Below are 20,958 nucleotides of genomic sequence, written 5' to 3'. Positions count from 1 at the left end.
ATCATGTCATCTGCAAATAGTGACACAATATTTTTTCTTGGGAAGAGAACTTTTAAGATCTATTCTCTTAGCAACTTTTAAATGTATAATGCAGTGTTATTAACTATAATCACCATGTTATACACTCCAGGATTTATTTTTTATAACTGGAAGTTTGTACCTTATTTGGCATCATTTTTATCAGGATTTGTAGATTGTTTCTTTGTTTTGTATTGATGTATCATATTTATTTAATCAGCCTTTGTGTGATGGATTTTTAGGTTCCTTGTAGGTTTTTTATTTATTCATTTATTTATGTATATTTATATATTTTTGCTGTAACAAACAGTGCCTCAATGAAGAAACAATATTATACATATATCTTTGCACAGTTATGTGTTTAATGGAAAACAAACCAATGCAGGGTACCATATCATAGAAAAATAGTGTACTATTGCCAAGAAAATATTATAGGAGCTGTAAATAAACAGGTTTTTTTTAAATACACATTTTTTGACCAAGAAATAGTATCCTGTTTATGTGGTGGGCTGGGCTCTTACCAGGGAGCAAAATGACTGTGCCACTGGTCCCATTAGGTGCCTTTATGACCAAGATCAATGATGGCTAAATGAGGAGAAGGCAACTTAGCCTCCTGGAGCTGCTACCTTCCCCACTGGACAGCTCTGCATGGTTTGTTTTTGATGCTGTAGACACAGATGCAACACGCATTGGACAGCTGTAACCAACTTTTTTTTGTCATTTTAAAGACATTGCTCATTATGTTATGCAATGGCCCTTTCAATTATGTAGACCATGAACTGAATTCAGATGACAAGTTGAGAATCCTTTAACCCTATTAATTTCACCTCTAGGAATTTATCCAAAAGAGATAAATGCGTTGATGCAAAACATTCTTTCCAATTCCACATTGTTTATGAGAACAAAAATGGGGACAAAACCCCAAAATATCTAACAAAATTATAATTAGCTGTTAGATTTAACATATAACCCCATTCACTGGGGCCTCTTTAGCTTCAAGCATAAGGTGAAATTTAAAAAATATTATCCCTTATGCTGTATGGTAACCCTTTCACAGGACCTTCTAAAAACCCTAGAATTTGAAAAAGTTTATCTCTGCCAATATTCAGTCATCCTTCACTGTATTAGATAATTACCATTTTGTAACAACATTATTTATCTTCCTCTGGCTACCTGGAAACTCAGAACTAAGCCAGGTGCTTAGCTGCAGCAAAAGTCCTTAACCCAGTGTAATGGGGAGTCAGATAGAATGGACTTCGAGTTCTGTTTTCCACTTACTCTACTGTATTGGTTTCTGAACAAATTACCAACAACTCTGTGGTTTAAAAAAAGCACGTGTCTATTATAATTCTGGAGGCCATAATTTTGAGTCAGTCTTTCTGGACCTAAATCAGTCTGTTGGCAGGACCATATCTCCTCCAAAGGCTCTAGGGAAGAATCCATTCCCTGATGCTTCTAGCTTCTGGTGGTGGCCAGCATTCCTTGACTTGTAGCTACATCACTCCAAGCTGTAACTCAGTAGACATCATGCCTTCTCCTCTTCTGTGTCAACTGTCCCTCTGCCTCCTACTTAGAGGGTCACAAATATTATTCAGGATAATCTCTCCATCTCAAGATCCCTAACTCAGTCCCATCTGCAAAGTCTCTTTTTCCTAAAAGTAACATTCATGGGTTCTAGGAATTAGGACCTAGATATTTGGGGGCGGGCATCTTTTAGCCAACTACAACCTACCTTATGGCCCCTAAAGATTTATATTCAACCCCATGCAAAATACATTTATTCTACTCCAACTTTCCCCAAAGTCTCAACCCATTATAGCATCAATTCAGAATCCAAAATCTCATCTAAATAGCATCAGCTTTAAAGTCCCAAATCTCATCATCTAAATTATTCAAAGTAGATATGGGGAGACTCCAGGTATGATCCACCCTGGGGCAAAATTACTCTTTATTTTTAAAGTAAAGCCTTTGGTTCAGTGCCTTGCATGTAGTAGAAATGTTAGCTACCATCAGAATTATTCCCTTCATTGCATTAAGGGGCGGGTAACACTTGTAGCCTCCACATTGCCCTAGCAGAGGGAAGACAAGATATAAAATGATGATAACAATAACAGTAGTAGTAGCAGAAGTGGTGGTAACAGTAATTCTTGCTGAGAGTTTTTCATGCAACTGAAGCTTTAAGTTTTTTGTTTTTAATTTTTATTGGAGTATAGCTGCTTTACAATGTTGTTCTAGTTCCTGCTGTACAGCAAAGTGAATCAGTTATACATATACATACATCCCCTCCTTTTTGGATTTCCTTCCCATTTAGGTTAGAATAGAGTTCCCTGTGCTATACAGTAGGTTCTCATTAGTTATCTCTTTTATACATGGAATCAATAGTGTATATATGTCAATCCCAATCTCCCAGTTCATCCCACACACCCTTCCCCCCTTGGTATCTGTAAGTTTGTTCTCTACAACTGTGTCTGTATTTCTGCTTTGCAAGTAAGTTAATCTGCACCATTTTTCTAGGTTCCACATAGAAGCGATACCATATGGTATTTGTTTTTCTCTTTCTGACTTACGTCACTTTGTATGACAATCTCTAGGTCCATCCAGGTCTCTGCAAATGACAATATTTTGTTCCTTTTTATGGCTGAGTAATACATGTTATCTAAATTAATCCTCATGAAACCCCTTTGTGGTATGAACTATTATTACCCCCATGTTCATTTGAGAAAACTGTGGGATAGAGAGGTTACATAATTAGTAAGGAGCCAAGCCATGATCTTCATGCTGCCCAATTAAAACTAGGTCCACCTGACACATGAGTCTTATGTCAGTGTACCCTCCTTTTTCTAGTCTTGATATTCATGAAATGCAGTTTTAAAGAATCGCTGCTCCTTTCACCTTGGGTTTCCATTTTGTGTATCTCTGAGGAGATAAGTCAAACTCTGATTAGCATTCCTAAGATTCTCCTGCTTACCAGGAAGGGGTTTCTTCTCCTCTTGAAGTTCCTTTTTGTTGTTGTTTATTTTAAAAACATAGAATCTCCCCTCCAAATTTTCATTTGAAAAAATTCAAAACTTTCAGATAAATTGAAAAATTGGTACAATGAACAGGTTCATCCCATCACTTTCCATTTACCAATTGTTAATCTTTTGCCACTTTTGTCTTTTTCTTTCTACATATAAATATAGTTTTGTTTTTGCTGGACTATGTGAAAGTTGCAGTCGTCTTGACTCTTGACCCCCAAATCTTGTACCTTCTAAGAACAAGGACTCTCTCCTTTCTACTTATATCATGATAAAACCAAATAAATTTAAATTTGATACAATAATAGCTAACATTGTTTTTATGCAAAATTTCTCCCAGTCGTTCCAATAATGCCTTTTCTAGCATTTTTTTTTAAATCCAGAAGTCAGTCTCTCACAACACCTTTGTTACCAAGGCTGTTGCCCCAGAATCATACCCCTGCCCCTCCCTCGAATGGAAACCAATTACTCTTACTTAAGTTTAAGGAGGAAGCTGCAAAGAGGAAAAAACAAGAACTGGTTGGAACCTACTGGACCCAAGATGGCAGAGAATTTGACTTCCAGTGGGTCTTGAGCCTCATTATATGCTCATTATATTAGCTAAATGACACTCCCACCAGCACCATGACAGTTGACAGTTGCCATGACAACAGCCAGAAAAGCCCATATAAGGACTGAAAAGGAGTGTTGCCTCAGGTCCTAACCACACTCCCGTTCTCAGATAACTCACAAATATTCTTCCCACTCTTTCCAAACCTCTCCCTTTACTGTGAATCTCCTATATATTTGCTGTCTCCAAATATACAGGAGATGTTGACTTGCGAACTAAGTTCCTGCTCCTCCATTCTTGGCCATTGAATAAAGCTTGCACTGTTCCAGTCTCAGCATTGGTTTTGTTATTGGCTGTGCAAATCTGATCAGAAAAAGAACCTCCCTGGCCGAGACAAAGGGTCTCAGTGTGGGTTCATGCAACTAATTCGGTAACATTTTTAGTTGCCACGTCTCTTTTTTCTTTAATCTAGAACAGTTCCTCAGCCTGTTCTTATATGATTTTGGTTGTGTTTGTTGTTTGTTTTTTTGTTTTTTCCCTTCAGTGACTCTTTGAAGAATCCTGATCAGTCACCCTGTAAAATGTCTCAAGTTCTGGATTGGTCAGGTCGTTTCCTCTTGATTAGATTCAGGTTAAATATATTTTGACATACTGTATCTACTGAAAAAAAAAAAGCACAACCTAAAAGTTGAGATTTATGTTTTATTTGCAGACAACACCAAGGTCTTAAGCCTGGGAAACAGCCTTTCAGATCGTTCTGAGTGACTGCTGTGAAGAGGTCAGGGGGAAGCCAGGATATATAGGAGTTTTTGCAACAAACACCAGGTAGTTGGAACACCAAAAGATTACTGTTCATTAAAGAAGACCAGACATCTCAAGTTAAGGAATTTAGTGCTTTTCTATGTATGGGAAGATGCAAGACTCTGGGCTTGTTGAAATCATTCCTTTGATATGCACCTCAGCTTTCTGGGACCAGTATCCTGTGTGTTCACGTTCTGAGTCTTGTCAGGGTGCACAGTGTGTGTGTGTCGGGGGAAGAGGGTGGCTGCAGCAGCTGGTGGCCTGATGGAAGGCGTCCAGTTTCTATCCTGAGTTTCCTCAGGGCTCATCTGGTGGCTGTAATGTGATAGCTGCAGCATCCTTTGTTTACTGATATGGCAGCAACATTTTTTCATTGACAACTGTATAAGTGATGTGAGAACTATTTCATAGTTGATTATGCTTAAGAAAAATAAATGTGAGGCTCAGGAAAAAACTGATGATTGATATTTGAGAAAAACAACTAAATACTAAAACTCATAATAGAGCATAATCTTTGAACAGTCATTGACAGTTTCTGAAGCACATTTCACATATATTTATTTTATTTTATCCTTATAATTATGAGACCAGTGAGGTGGATATTATTGGTCATAGTCCTAAGGCAACTAAGGCATGGGTGTGTAACTGAGTCAGTAAATTCCTAGAATTCAAGGAAGCTGGACTTTAAATCCAATTTCTGGACCTTGGGTTTGGATCTGAATCCTATACTTTTGCCACCAAGTCATTGGCTAGGGTTAAGTAGGATAAGTTTTTTAAAAATGGTAACAATCATTCACCCCACTCAGAAGTACAACTGAATACAGCATAAGTTAGTGCTATCTAAAAGCAGCTTTCAAGTTGCCTCTGGACCCTGGAGCATCTTTGGGACCCTACATTTATGTAGATTATGTGTTAAGAGTTTGCAAAGCTCTCATGGTTGTAAATGCCTTAGGCACTTACTGAGAAATAATAACAGAGAAGCAGAAGGAAACTGAGACAGATGGGTTCCCACTCAGCCTTCCTATAAACTTGCAGCATGGGGCTTCCCTGGTGGCGCAGGGGTTGCGAGTCCGCCTGCCGATGCAGGGGACGCGGGTTCGTGCCCCGGTCCGGGAAGATCCCACATGCCACGGAGCGGCTGGGCCCGTGAGCCATGGCTGCTGAGCCGGCGCGTCCAGAGCCTGTGCTCCACAATGGGAGAGGCCACAGCAGTGAGAGGCCCACGTACCGCGAAAAAAAAAAAAAAAAACAAAACTTGCAGCATGTTGAATAATAAATACAGATGTTAGCCAAGATATAATCTTATCTTTAATCTTTGTTAGTACCCAAAGAGGGATAGATGCTGGGTTCAAAAAAAAGGTGCTGTTTATTTATTAGCGTCAACTGGAAAAAAACCCCACAACCTAAAAGTTTCCAGTTAAGTTTTATTCAGGGACCTTATTGAGGACTATAGCCCAGGAGAGACAGCCTCTCAGGTAGCTCTGAGGGACTGCTCAGAAGAGGTAAGGGAGGAGCCCAGATACATAGGAGTTTTTGCTGAAAAAGAACAAAAAAAAAAAAACCAAAAAAACCCCAGGTAGTCAATCAAAAGATTACTGTAGTCACAAACAAACAAACAAACAAAAACCAGAAATCTTAAGTTAAGGATTTTTAGTGCTTTTCTACATATGGGATATGGTTTGTGGTAGAAGTGAGGTCGTTGGGTGGGGTGGAAGGGTGAACATGATTTTGCTTTTAGGGATGCCCAGTTTGAAGCCCCGGTGGAATCTTTTGCTGATAGATGTTACTGAGTCTGAGCTCGCTCTGCTCGCCGCACAACAGGCCAATGAATCAGGAGACGAGGTGTTGAGGCAGGGAATAGCGACTGTATTCGGAAAGCCGGGCATCCGAGAAGATGGCAGACTAGCGTCGTAGAGTACCATCTTATCGGGGTCTGGATGCCAGTTTCTTTTATAGAACAGAGAGCGGGAGGAGGTGAGGAAGTAAAGTAAAAAGGCCATGAATCTTGCAAAATATCTCCTGGTTTGGGCCAGCCTCAGGGAGGGGATGTGTTAATTTCTTCTTTTTTGCAGCCATCCACAGGTGAGTGGGGTCCGGAGGTTTCCCTGTGAGCTGAACAAAGACACTTCGGTTTAACATACAGGCAGAGGGGCAGGGTTCCCTGAGGCAGGCCATTATGTACGCCTATAGCTATAGACAGAACGGAAACAATGGAAAGCAAAGGTCAAAGTAAAAGAAACAGATCCAACATGGGGCCAGATTTTGTTCTTCCCTGTTACAGTAGGTGGCTGTGGATGGAAATGTAGAACTAAAGTTCAAGGCAGGGCTCTGTGTTAAAGATGTGGAATAAGGCGTTGTACATACAAACGTGGCCTCCAAGAGCAGTGGCGAAAACTACCTCTGCAGTTCATTCACCTGAATTATTCAGGTCCCAACTCACTTCCCCTAATTTTTGGTCAGGAATTATGCAGATTAATGGCATATGCAACAGATGCTTAGCTGATAGAGAATATAGAAATTGGTATATAATTTCTCTAATAGGTTGGAAAGCTAATTTTGGAAATGTGGCATTGAAAATATCATGTACTCAAATGTTAGTCTTTTGGAAACTAATGAAAACTGACCAACTGAGAACAAGCAAAGGCTATTTATTCAGCACTTTCTACAGCAAGGGTGTCAACCACCATCTTCTGCATTTGGCAGAGCTTCAAATGCAGGCAGGGGTGTGTAAAAGCTTTATAGTGGAAAAAAAGAAAACCTTCAAATATGCCGTGATTAGAGGCTCTTGGTGTGGGCAAGCTAGAGGTGGGCAAAATAGAACCAGAGCATCCTATGTGATTGGTTATGGGAGTGGATTTGGTTTTCCCTGGTTTGGTCCTATGCTGGAAGCAGGGACAAAGTTCAGGGAAGCTGGAATTATTGATCAAATCCTGATGATTTTGGTACAAACTACAGGTCATAGTTTAACTTTCCCGGCTGGTTGCTGCAGGTTGTGGGTTAGGGTTCTCTTTTTATATAGGATCTCACCACTTTCCCTTTGTATATTCAGTCTTTCTTGTTGAAAAATGTTCAGCTTTTCAAAATTTATCATCTTCTCATTTGCCTGTCCCTCTGGGCCACCACTGTTTTAACTCATGTGCTCAAAACTTGCTTTCAGAGGCATTACATTTGGATTGCTTTTTTCATCTAACCCCTGGTCCTTTTGTATTAAATCAGTTAAATCTTTATTGTAAAACAAAACCAAAAGCAAACAAAACACCTTTATACCCTAAGAAGTTAAAACCATACAGAAGGGTATAAAACAAAAAGACAATTCCTCTTCTCCCCTACCAGCCCCTGAGTTCCACTATTCAGAGTTAACCACTATTAATAGTTTCTTATACATCCTTTCAGAAATGATTTATGCATATGTAAATGTATAAATTATATACCTGTGGTTGCATATTTACCTCCTCTTTATAAAAATTTTACACAAGTGCAATTATACTATAATCCCTTTTCTATTAACCCTTTTTCAAGCTATTTTTGGAGGTCATCTTTGGAGATATTTACATCAGTACAAGTCAATCTAACTTGTTCTTAAATTTGAAATAGATATTCCTAAATTGCTCCTACAGAAAGAGTGCCCCATTTATTCCCTCATCAAGTGTCTGAGAGTGCTTTGTTCTTCACCCTTTCATTGAAGCTAGATAGTCTTCCTAATTTTAACCAAAATGAGAGGTACTTTGACTTGAATTCATTTTACTGTCAGTGAGATCAAGAAGCTTTTCATATAATTTATTGTCCATTTGTATATATTGTTTTTCTGTCCATTCTTCTATTGGATCCATTTCTTATTCCTCTGGGAAGATGTTCTTGTATATTAGAGAAATCAGCCTTTTATTTTAACATTGGTCATTTCACTTTGTATATTTGCCATACTGAAGTTTTAATTTTAAGTACTTACTTTTATGGGTTTTTATGGGTTTGAATTTTATGTCCTAAATTGAAATACCTTCCTGTTTTTCTATTTTTGGCCTTTTAATCAAATCCTTCTGTTTGGTAGCAGAGTTGCATGGAAGGTAATTGGAAGAAATTGGTGTGTCTGGTATTTCCCTCTGAATCAAGGCATATAGCTATCTCCAAAGAGTTCATGAAGCCCTGAGTGTCCCTGGGTATCCCCTAATGATGAGAAGAAAGAAACAGGAAACAAGACAGAGTTTTTAATCAGCCATTGAAAGAACAGTCTTCTCAGGCAGGCTGCCAAGTGCATTTTTTTTTCTTCTGGAAACAGTATTTGATGGTTGACAGACACCCAATCCCAGCATTAATGCTGTAGCTCTGAAACTCGTGTGACAGGGAAATGGGAGCAAGAAATGGATATAGGGGTAAAATGGCCCTCTTTGGGGGCTCAGCTCAGACCTGAACAACACATTCAGAAATCCTGTAGCTTCTTGGTTGCCCCAGACATATTTGAAAGGCATGAGGGTGTGAAGATAGGGTAGTATAATGAGTGGAGAAATTTGAAGGGGGAGTCAAGAGGTAGAAAAGATGCTGTTTAATTTGGGCTGTCCTCTTGGTGGGTCTTCTTCCTTTTCAGGAGGGCAGGCGGGAATTGCTGCCACCACTGTTGCATCACCAGTGTGACCCCAAGCCTTCACTGTGTTCCCCCCACTCATTCTGAAGTTAGCAATGAGGCAGTTTTTCCACCAGCAGTATGACTTGTTTGCTACTCTGGGTTTGCGGGTAGACCTGATGATGAACAGAGCAGGAGGGAGCTTTAGGTTTCCAGGCTTCTGTTTAGCTCTGTCCTCTGCTGGATGATCACTGATTTCTGCAGAATGCCCAGTGTTTTACTCTGAGGCACATCTCCCCATGGCTTCCTTTCCTAGGAATCACTGTTTACCTTTCCAGTACTTTAAGGCAATGCCAAGCTGATAATCCCTTTGGAAAATAGTAATTCAGCACAATAGAGTAGAGAGGCAGCTCTTCTGTCCTTCCTGCTGAAGATAACCTTGATTCGATGTATTTGGACATCTAAGAGCTCAGCTCTGTACATCCTGCAACTTTTGTCACTTTATACTGGATGAGAGTGGAGGCTCTAGAGGCTGTCATGGCAACCCAGTGATCCAGCCAGTCCCAGAAGATTTTATTCCCTTTTTATGAATCAGAGAGAGAAAATGAAACACTTTGAGTCCAACCTCTTTGAATGCAAGGAATATTCAGTATTTGTACACCCAATAGGCATTCCATCTGGTGTTCGGGTGGACCATTTGGGGCATGAAGGATTTCATCTCAAGAAACTTTGCACCATTTCTTGTCTGTGACCATGACCATTGGACTGATCATTCTGGAGAAACAATAGATTAAGTCTAGAGATGTGTACTGGGGAAAAGTTCTATTCTTCAAATAAGAGTGTGCATTTGTGATTTTTCCAGAGGCCACCATTTTGACATGTAAAACCAACAGACATTTGATGACCCAGTGCTTATGTTTGAAGTAATAAAAATAATTACCATAGGGAAGAAAAACCACAGCTAGATTGCTCAATACTTCATTGGTTCATTCATACAATAGATATTTATTTAGCCCTTCATACAGGCCAGGCACAATGCTAGGAGTTCAGAATGTATCTGGAATAATAATAATAACTCTAGCTGACAAGTATTGTGCACTTACTGCCTATCAGGCATTGTGCTAAATGCTTTACATGGATTATCTCATATAATGCTCAAGTCAACATTGTTATTAGATGTTTTATAATCTCTCTATGAAGAGAAGGGGAGTGAGGTTTAGATAGCATAATGTTCATCAGGATTAGAGCTGAAATACAAACCCAGTGTACTTTTTCCTTCTTAATTGTTTACTATTGTCTCTACACAAGGTAGAAACAAGTCCCTGCCCTCCCAGAACTTAGAGTCTAAATTAGAGAACACTTTCCTCCAGATAGACTTGGAATCAGTCTCTGGAGAGATGTGGAGTGTCCTCCAGAGAAGGCTTTCCTTCTTTCAGCACATACTCAGGTCGCACCTACTCAGGTGATGGAAGTCGCTTGATGACAGGGACTCCCTTTGTTTTCTCTAATCACACCCATTTCTCCCATCTCCTGTGTCCTTCTCATGTCCTCCTCACAGCCACATTTGCCTTGTCCTACTGCCACACTCTTTCTTCTCTGAGTGTCCTCCCCTCCACACCTGTTCATGCTTTTTCTCACCCATCTAGACAATTACTACAGTCCCTAAATGCCATGTGATGAAGTTTTGAATGAAGGAAAACATGGAAGGGAGGTAAACTTTCACTTCAGATGAAATGAGCTGTTGACACACGGTTTAGTATGCCTAGGGGTTCATCTCTAGCATCTCTGGCATTGGAGGGACTCAGGATTCCAAAAGCACATTCATTGCATTCTGCTGTTGCTAATCTTATTTTTTCCATGATGAACAACCCAGTTCATTATGTTTTCAGCTCACATTAATCTTCCTTTCTGTGAGTTTGGTAACATTTGGAGTCATTTCTCTCTGTATTTATCCATCTGGGATCTTTAGAAAAGACAAGTTTGCAGAGAGTCATTTGTTGCTCACTGCTGTAAGAGGAATGAATGTTCTCCTTGTTTCTCAGATCCTGAGAGACAATCCTCAGAAGTCAGACATGGATCCCCTCCACAAGGCAGAGGGCCCTCTTCCTGGGATCCAATGGGGTCCTCAATGTGGGATGGAGCAGCAACGTAACAGCATCAGAAGTTACAGCAATCCCTGGATTCTGTTTGCCCTCATGGAGCAGATGGAATTGGGAAAGAGGGGTAGTGGAAAGAATTGTGAGATTAATGAGTCAGAACAAAGTCTTTGGTTTGATTCCTGTCTCTACCACCTGCAAGCTATTTGACCTTGGACAAGTCACATAATCTGTCCAAGATCCACTTGCCTAACCTGTGAGGATGCCTGTCCTACTTACATGAGAGAGTAGTTTTGAATGTTCATTTATGTTCTTATCTCCATTTTGGGGTAAGTTCATAACCTTGCTCATATCACTAAAGTTTTGCAATTACTTTTGGCCTTTTTCCAACACTAATACGTGTGTGTGTGTGTGTGTGTGTGTGTGTGTGTGTGTGTGTGTATATATGATTAGAAGGAAAAATAGGCTATTGAGGAAATCTTAGAGCCTAGTAGTTCTTTTTGGGGGGGGTTTAAATTTTTGTTTAATTTTAGAACATTTCCCTAGAATAGATTACTTGAAAGAAAATTACAGTGTCAAAAGATATATATATAGAGAGAGAGATTACATGTACATAAAATTTAATGTTCTCAATAGATATTGCCAAATTTCTTTCCAAAACATATTCTCAAAAGATGTGTTAATGAGGATGCTATATTATACTATTTTTATAAGCATATGGATGGCATTTTAAAAAATTATATCGATAGAAGAAAAACATTCATATCTCATTTTATAGTTGCATTTCTTTGGCTACTAATTACATCATTTTTTTCCAGTTTCATTGACATATAGTTTGCATACAGCACTGTATAAGTTTATGGTGCACAGCATAATGATTTGACTTACATATAAGAGGCTAGTATTTCTTGATTCTCTTTTTATACTAAAAAAAAAAGGCTTGGAGGTGTGTGTCATATTTAAAGATCTATTGGAGAGGGGATACATTGTTTAGAAAACAAAGAGAGAATCCTTTGGAAATCCAGTTAAAGACATCCTTCCAGGTATAATGTAATCTTAAGAGGTCACAAAGGAGGCAACCCTTTTGGAGATTCCATGCTGTAGGTCCTTAGCAACATTTTGTTGTGAAGGATGGAATGCACTCATACGTTCCGTAGTTTAAGTAAGAGATTTCTTTACAGAAAATATTCCAAATTGGGCATCCATTCAAAAGCCATGAAAAATATTGTTATCTATGGTCATTAACTGTAAAATATCAGTATGATTTCTCACTGCTGCCCAAGTGAAGAGCTCAGTTGCCTTGATGCCTCTTGATTGCCTCTTGATTGTAGGAAGAAGCAAAGGGGTAATTAAATCTTATTGCTGTAAAATTTACAAAGGGTTCAGGATGTGGTGAAGGCCAGTAGAAATGAGAGAAATCTGGACTGTTTGCTCTAATTCTGCACAACGAACAACAAGTCAACATCCTTTGGAAATGTAATTTATTGACAGTCCTCTCCCCCAGGACCTGGGATTTGAGCAGGAGACTCCCATTACACAGATAACTCCCAGTGGTGTTGATGGAAATTACCTGCATAACCAACTCTCCTGCCCACATAAAATGCCAGATGCCTGAGAGCACTTTTAATTGCAATGTACCTCCCTTTGCAAAAGAGCTAATTGCATCTGCTTTCCTTTCCTTTAGGTACCCAAGCATGGACCGGAATAATGAAGAGATACATGTATTAGCTGCAGCCCTTTGAACCACACAAGAAGGAAATCAACAGTGTGGACAGGGCTGGAAACGTTACCACAGTTGCTTGTTGGAATAAATGAAGAATGGGCTTGTGATTATGCTGACATCCCAGCATGAATCTGGTGGACCTGTGGTTAACTCGTTCCCTCTCCATGTGTCTCCTCCTACAAAGTTTTGTTCTTATGATACTGTGCTTTCATTCTGCCAGTATGTGTCCCAAGGGCTGTCTTTGTTCTTCCTCTGGGGGTTTAAATGTCACCTGTAGCAATGCAAATCTCAAGGAAATACCTAGAGATCTTCCTCCTGAAACAGTCTTACTGTATCTGGACTCCAATCAGATCACATCCATCCCCAATGAGATTTTTAAGGACCTCCATCAACTAAGAGTTCTCAACCTGTCCAAAAATGGCATTGAGTTTATCGATGAGCATGCCTTCAAAGGAGTCGCTGAAACTCTGCAGACTCTGGACTTGTCTGACAACCGGATTCAGAGCGTGCACAAAAACGCTTTCAATAACTTGAAGGCCAGGGCCAGGATTGCCAACAACCCTTGGCACTGCGACTGTACACTCCAGCAAGTTCTGAGGGGCATGGTGTCTAATCACGAGACAGCGCACAATGTGATCTGCAAGACCTCCGTGCTGGATGAACACGCCGGGAGACCGTTCCTCAACGCTGCCAATGACGCTGACCTTTGTAACCTCCCTAAAAAAACGACTGATTATGCCATGCTGGTCACCATGTTTGGCTGGTTCACCATGGTGATCTCGTACGTGGTGTATTATGTGAGGCAAAACCAGGAAGATGCGCGAAGACACCTTGAATACTTGAAATCCCTGCCGAGCAGGCAAAAGAAAGCCGACGAACCCGACGACATTAGTACAGTGGTGTAGTGTCCGAACTGACTGGCATGGAAAAAGAAATCCGTTTGGGATTGCAGTAGAATAAGTGGTTTACTTCTCTCATCCGTTGTAAACATTTGAAACTTTGTATCTCAGTTTCTTTTGAATCATGCCACTGTTGAACTTTTAACAAACATAACAGCATAAATCATTTTTGTTTAGGTGATCCACCCCTCAGTTGTACTCCTGGTGGTATATTCCTGAGTCAGCTACTTCTCTGAACCTTAGTTCTATCCATCTCAGTATTTAATAATGAAATTTATTTTTTTAATTTGAAACCAAATAAAAGCCTAACTTTGAACCATGAAAAACAGAGTGACTTATTGGTCCAGAAAACAGTACAGTCATTCCATTGCTTTAAAGAGAAACAAACAACTCTTGTGAACCTAAAGAATGATCACAATGAGAGATGTTATTAAGTTCTATTGTACACTGGGGCACCATAGCTGAGTTATCAGCCAAATAAAATATCTGTCAGACTTCAAAATACTAAGCCTTAGCAAACTTAAGTGATAATACATAGCGTGGCAACCTGCAGAGGCATAAGTTGGGATGTCTCTAGGTGTTTGCTACCTAAAAGTTGGTGTGTTTAGCAAAACACACTATGTCTACTCTATGCTAGACACATGGGGAAAAAAAAGGAGCACGTATTCTGTCCTCAAGATTACCTTCTGGTGGACAGAGGTGTGTGACCAACATAGAAATAGCCATGCCAAAAAGGAAGGTCTTAATAATCATGTAGCATCAACTGTGTGCAAGCATGGTGCAAGGCATTTGTATACTATGACTCCAAACCCTGACTCCCAGAGGAGAAAGTGACAACCACCTCATCTGCAGAGGAGGAAGCAGTGCACGAAAGAATTCCAGTGACCTGCCAAGTAGAAAGTATCAGAACTCGAACTTGAACCAAATCTCCCTGACTCCAAAGACTGAGGTCTTCTCATTATGTTCTGACTGGGTTGGCTGATTGAGGTATAACTTACATATTAAAAAATGCACCCATGTTAAGTGTACAGTTCCATATATTTGACAAATGCCAACACCTGTGTATCAAGATAGTCTGTCCCTGATATTGTTCAGAGATAGGATAAAGCTCATTTGGTGCTTGGAGGAGGGAATTGTGTTTCTTCAGGTTTAAGCTGCAGTTAAAGGTCATTCTTGAGACTTGGGTGGCATCTCATCAGATGCTGTAGGTGAGGAAGGTAAAGGAAGCAGAGCACAGGGATAAAAGTAGGGAGGTGTGGGGGACGTAGGGGTCTATGTAACAGGGAGCGAGAGACAGGGCTGGAGTCACATCATGGGGACTCGACCCCAGACTCAGGAATAAAAGTAACTAATACTGTTTATGGAACACTTACTATACACCAAGCACTTTCTTTGGGTTGTCTTGGTTAATCCTACCATTACCTTATGAGATAGTCTTCTGTGAATGATGAGTCAGAGACGCAGGAGTTTAAGTAGTTAATTCAGGATGAGAATTGTTATAGAGAAGTATTATAAGCTTGTAAGAAGTATTGCAGATATTGAAACCCAGTCAGTCAACTGCAGAACCAACGGACCTCTTAGCTGCTATACTGTATGCTTTGCAGTCGTAGACTTTTACTACTTCAAGTTGCTGGTTCGCCAGACCTAGAGGTTTGCAGACTCCCAAGTGATGGTTTCATTAAGAAATAACAGCAAAAGTAGCCCTTTGAGGGGATTAAGTAGGAAGGAAGGATCCTTTGCCATTTTGACGGACATAGCCTTCTCCAGCTCATATGAGGTTATCTTTGGGCCTTCAGGAATCACATTTCTGCCCTTGGAAAGCACCATGGTTTCTATCCATAACAATAGTGTCTTGAAAAGTTTAGCAGTGTGAATCCTGAGGATCAGCCAGCCCAAGATTTGCCACCTGACATTCAGAGCAGTATGGCTGGGCTCACGGCACGCACCTCACGGCCACCAGCTTTTCATGCCTGCGTTAGCCTTACTAAAAAGTATGAGGTCTCGTGTAGAAGCCTGAGATGTGAAATTCAGGATGTGGGCCCTAGAACTCCTGCATCCCTGTGAGAAGGAAGCCACATTGTCTGCCTGTGCTAACTGGATTTGAACGCCTTTCAGCAACACTGGAGCTTTGCTGAAGATTTAACACCCCCTGGAGGACAACCTTATAATATATCTCTGTGAGTATTACCATAGAAAGATGACTAACAGAATATGCTTTTTTTTCCTCCCTAAAGAGTAGAAAAATCAAGGCTTTGCTAAGATAACCTTTTAAAATAGTCAATAAATTAATTGTGTTTATCTGAGTGTGTGAATCACATTCATTTTAGAAAATCTTTCATAAATCACAAAATCCATTTCAGGTTGCTTCTTCCAAAATAATCTGTATATTCTTAGGAATAAGAGCTTATTTTCCTATTGCTCAATTACATTAGTCGAGTGAAAGTACCTGTCAAGGGAAAAAACCTCTGAAATGTGTTGACATATAGTGCTGGTCTTGTCCAGATGTGGCCAAGTTCAATTCCCACATTTTAGTTTGTAATTCTCCACGTACATAGAGTTAAAAGCACATCCTAGGTTAATCCCTTTCCCTGCCTGTATAGTTCCAGTTAACAGTGCCATAAGTGCAAGTATTTTAAAAAACCTAGTGTTTTAAATTGCCATGAATTGGAATATATAAACCATTGGAAGAGAAAATTAATTATTTTTTTTAAAAAAACAAATAACAGGCTACAGGACCACTTCAGGGCCAAAACTGAAAGGAAATACTCTTCCCATCAGCCTATAGGAATGATGCCAGGGAGTGGAAAGAGCTTCCTCAAGCTCATGGCTGGCTATATAGACAAAGGCCCAATGTGCACACTCTGGTTTTGATTCCAACATGCTCTTTAATTTCCAAGCCCTTGCACATGTTTACATTGTTACATGGAGCGCAACTTATTTTAGAGCTGTAAGGTTTTTGAAACGAACTATTATCTGAGGCACATGGCATCTTCCCTTCTAAATATTCCACATAACAGCTTCTTTGCTCAGCTCTCTCCTTTGGCATCACTCTTTTAACTTCAACCTTTATTTATTTATTTTTTAATTTTTATTTTATATTGGAGTGTAGTTGATTAACAATGTTGTGTTAGTTTCAGGTGTACAGCAAAGTGATCCAGTTATACATATATAAGTATCTATTCTTTATACTCAACAAAATGCATTGAGGAAAAAAAGGAGAGGTTTGAGTTACACAGTTTTACAATGTACAGGGTTGGGAGTAACTCAGATCAAGTCAGAAAATTTACTTTCTATCATTAAATATCTGGAGTTTGTTGAATGAACAAACACTCTTTCCAAACCAAATTTCTTCCCAGAATTCAACTTAAGCTAAGGGAATTACAATGTGAAGCTTTTCCTGAGGAGCTTGCTTAGTGTCTTGGAAGCTTGTTTGGTATGCAGGAAATACTTTTTTTTTTTTTATACAGCAGGTTCTTATTAGTTATCTATTTTATACACGTTAGTGTATATATGTCAATCCCAATCTCCCAATTCATCACAACACCACCACCACCCTTCACTGCTTTCCCCCCTTGGTGTCCATACGTTTGTTCTCTACATCTATGTCTCAATTTCTACCCTGCAAACAGGTTTATCTGTACCATTTTTCTAGGTTCCACATATATATGCAGGAAATACTTTTATTTCTCTCTTGCATCTGCCAGAGGAATGGATTGACTATTCACAGGCCTTCATAGATCTGTCAAAGCTCATCTTACCCAGGCTTAGAGACTCCCTTCTGTATGATCTTGGTCAGTCAGAGGTGGCCACTTAAAGGGTATCACAGCATCAATGCAGCCAGCAGAGGCGACAGGGCAGGGACTCAGTCCCAGTCTCAGACAGTCCTAGACTGGAGCCCAGTGGTCTCGGAACCTCCTCTCAGGATTTAACATGGGTTGAAACCTCTGCAGCTGTTGAATAATAATGGTTATCTCAGCAGTTGTTGTCACAAAGTATCAATATATAACACAGAGATAAATAACTCAATAGTTCTCAATGTCCAGTGGGAAACTTGAGAAAGTTACCCTCATGTATTTTTTTTTAATTTTTATTGGAATATAGTTTATTTACAATGCTGTGTTAGTTTCAGTTGTACAGCAAAGTGGTTCAGTTATACATATACATGTATCTATTCTTTTTCAGATTCTTTTCCCTTTTGGGTTATTACAGAATATTGAATAGAGTTCCCTGTGCATATAGTAGGTCCTTGTTGGTTATGTGTTTTATATATAGTCGTGTGTATCTGCCAATCTCAGACCCCCAATTTACCCCTCCCTAACCTCAACCTTTTTTTTTTTATTTTTTATTTTTTATTATCAACATGATTACATTGAATCAGAGGAAAAGTATCAGAAAGAAATACATCAGCAGAATATGTTTTCTTTACCTTTCAAGATATTATGAGAGTATTAATAACAGTTTTTTTTGTTTGTTTGTTTGTTTTTTGGTTGTTTCAAGCTGCTACATTTCGGGGCTGTTTTTGTTTTTGTTTTTGTTTTTGTTTTGCTTTATAACAAATTTAATCAGTTATACATATACATACGTTTCCATATCCCCTCCCTTTTGCGTCTCCCTCCCACCCTCCCTATCCCACCCCTCCAGGCAGTCACAAAGCACCGAGCTGATCTCCCTGTGCTATGCGGCTGCTTCCCACTAGCTATCTACCTTACGCTTGGTAGTGTATATATGTCCATGCCTCTCTTTCACTTTGTCACAGCTTACCCTTCCCCCTCCCCATATCCTCAAGTCCATTCTCTAGTAGGTCTGTGTCTTTATTCCTGTCTTACCCCTATGTTCTTCATGACATTTTTTTTCTTAAATTCCATATATATGTGTTAGCATACAGTATTTGTCTTTCTCTTTCTGACTTACTTCACTCTGTATGACAGACTCTAGGTCTATCCACCTCATTACAAATAGCTCAATTTCATTTCTTTTTATGGCTGAGTAATATTCCATTGTATATATGTGCCACATCTTCTTTATCCATTCATCCGATGATGGACACTTAGGTTGTTTCCATCTCCGGGCTATTGTAAATAGGGCTGCTATGAACATTTTGGTACGTCTCTTTTTGAATTATGGTTTTCTCAGGGTATATGCCCAGTAGTGGGATTGCTGGGTCATATGGTAGTTCTATTTGTAGTTTTTTAAGGAACCTCCATACCGTTCTCCATAGCGGCTGTACCGATTCACATTCCCACCAGCAGTGCAAGAGTGTTCCCTTTTTTTCACACCCTCTCCAGCATTTATTGTTTCTAAATTTTTTGATTTTTTTCACACCATTCTGACTGGTGTGAGATGATATCTCATTGTAGTTTTGATTTGCATTTCTCTAATGAGTAAAGATGTTGAGCATCCTTTCATGTGTTTGTTGGCAGTCTGTATATCTTCTGTGGAGAAATGTCTATTTAGGTCTTCTGCCCATTTTTGGATTGGGTTGTTTATTTCTTCCTTATTGAGCTGCATGAGCTGCTTATAAATTTTGGAGATTAATCCTTTGTCAGTTGCTTCATCTGCAAATATTTTCTCCCATTCTGAGGGTTGTCTTTTGGTCTTGTTTATGGTTTCCTTTGCTGTGCAAAAGCTTTTAAGTTTCATTAGGTCCCATGTGTTTATTTTTGTCTTTATTTCCATTTCTCTAGGAGGTGGGTCCAAAAGGACCTTGCTGTGATTTATGTCATAGAGTGTTCTGCCTATGTTTTCCTCTAAGAGTTTGATAGTGTCTGGCCTTACATTTAGGTCTTTAATCCATTTTGAGCTTATTTTTGTGTATGGTGTTAGGGAGTGATCTAATCTCATACTTTTACATGTCCCTATCCAGTTTTCCCAGCACCACTTATTGAAGAGACTGTCCTTTCTCCACTGTACATTCCTGCCTCCTTTATCAAACATAGGGTGACCATATGTGTGTCGGTTTATGTCTGGGCTTTCTATCCTGCTCCATTGATCTATCTTTCTGTTTTTGTGCCAGTACCATACTGTCTTGATTACTGTAGCTTTGTAGTATAGTCTGAAGTCAGGGAGCCTGATTCCTCCAGCTCCATTTTTCGTTCTCAAGATTGCTTTGGCTATTCGGGGTCTTTTGTGTTTCCATACAAATTGTGAAATTTTTTGTTCTAGTTCTGTGAAAAATGCCAGTGGTAGTTTGAAAGGGATTGCATTGAATCTGTAGATTGCTTTGGGTAGTAGAGTCATTTTCACAATGTTGATTCTTCCAAACCAAGAACATGGTACATCTCTCCATCTATTTGTATCATCTTTAATTTCTTTCATCAGTGTCTTATAATTTTCTGCATACAGGTCTTTTGTCTCCTTAGGTAGGTTTATTCCTAGATATTTTATTCTTTTTGTTGCAATGGTAAATGGGAGTGTTTCCTTGATTTCACTTTCAGATTTTTCATCATTAGTATATAGGAATGCCAGAGATTTCTGTGCATTAATTTTGTATCCTGCTACTTTACCAAATTCATTGATTAGCTCTAGTAGTTTTCTGGTAGCATCTTTAGGATTCTCTATGTATAGGATCATGTCATCTGCAAACAGTGACAGCTTTACTTCTTCTTTTCCGATTTGGATTCCTTTTATTTCCTTTTCTTCTCTGATTTCTGTGGCTAAAACTTCCAAAACTAGGTTGAATAAGAGTGGTGAGAGTGGGCAACCTTGTCTTGTTCCTGATCTTAGTGGAAATGGTTTCAGTTTTTCACCATTGAGGACGATGCTGGCTGTGGGTTTGTCATATATGGCCTTTATTATGTTGAGGAAAGTTCCCTCTATGCCTACTTTCTGCAGGGTTTTTATCATAAATGGGTGTTGAATTTTGTCGAAAGCTTTCTCTGCATCTATTGAGATGATCATATGGTTTTTCTCCTTCAATTTGTTAATATGGTGTATCACGTTGATTGATTTGCATATATTGAAGAATCCTTGCATTCCTGGAATAAACCCCACTTGATCATGGTGTATGATCATTTTAATGTGCTGTTGGATTCTGTTTGCTAGTATTTTGTTGAGGATTTTTGCATCTATGTTCATCAGTGATATTGGCCTGTAGTTTTCTTTCTTTGTGACATCCTTGCCTGGTTTTGGTATCAAGGTGATGGTGGCCTCGTAGAATGAGTTTGGGAGTGTTCCTCCCTCTGCTATATTTTGGAAGAGTTTCAGAAGGATAGGTGTTAGCTCTTCTCTAAATGCTTGATAGAATTCGCCTGTGAAGCCATCTGGTCCTGGGCTTTTGTTTGTTGGAAGATTTTTTATCAC

At 39.4% G+C, this 20,958-nt stretch overlaps 1 protein-coding gene across 1 annotated transcript in view; it reads left to right on the top strand.

Moving 5' to 3' along the window:
* The window catches only part of LRRC3B (leucine rich repeat containing 3B), a 95,115-nt gene extending 81,305 nt beyond the window's left edge, over window positions 1-13,810 (top strand). Inside the window, exon 2 of the mRNA XM_082625346.1 lies at window positions 12,722-13,810. Coding sequence (XP_082481472.1) covers window positions 12,886-13,665 — 780 coding nt within the window. The 5' untranslated portion in view covers window positions 12,722-12,885 and the 3' untranslated portion in view covers window positions 13,666-13,810. The remainder of the gene's footprint in view (window positions 1-12,721) is intronic.
* The last annotated feature ends 7,148 nt before the right edge of the window (window positions 13,811-20,958 follow it).

This window comes from Mesoplodon mirus (genome assembly GCF_964341445.2).
Source record: "Mesoplodon mirus genome assembly, chromosome: 6".
In the NCBI taxonomy this organism is placed as follows: domain Eukaryota; kingdom Metazoa; phylum Chordata; class Mammalia; order Artiodactyla; family Ziphiidae; genus Mesoplodon; species Mesoplodon mirus.
Note: the sequence above shows the minus strand (reverse complement) of the source record. Positions and strands in the feature narration are given on the sequence as shown.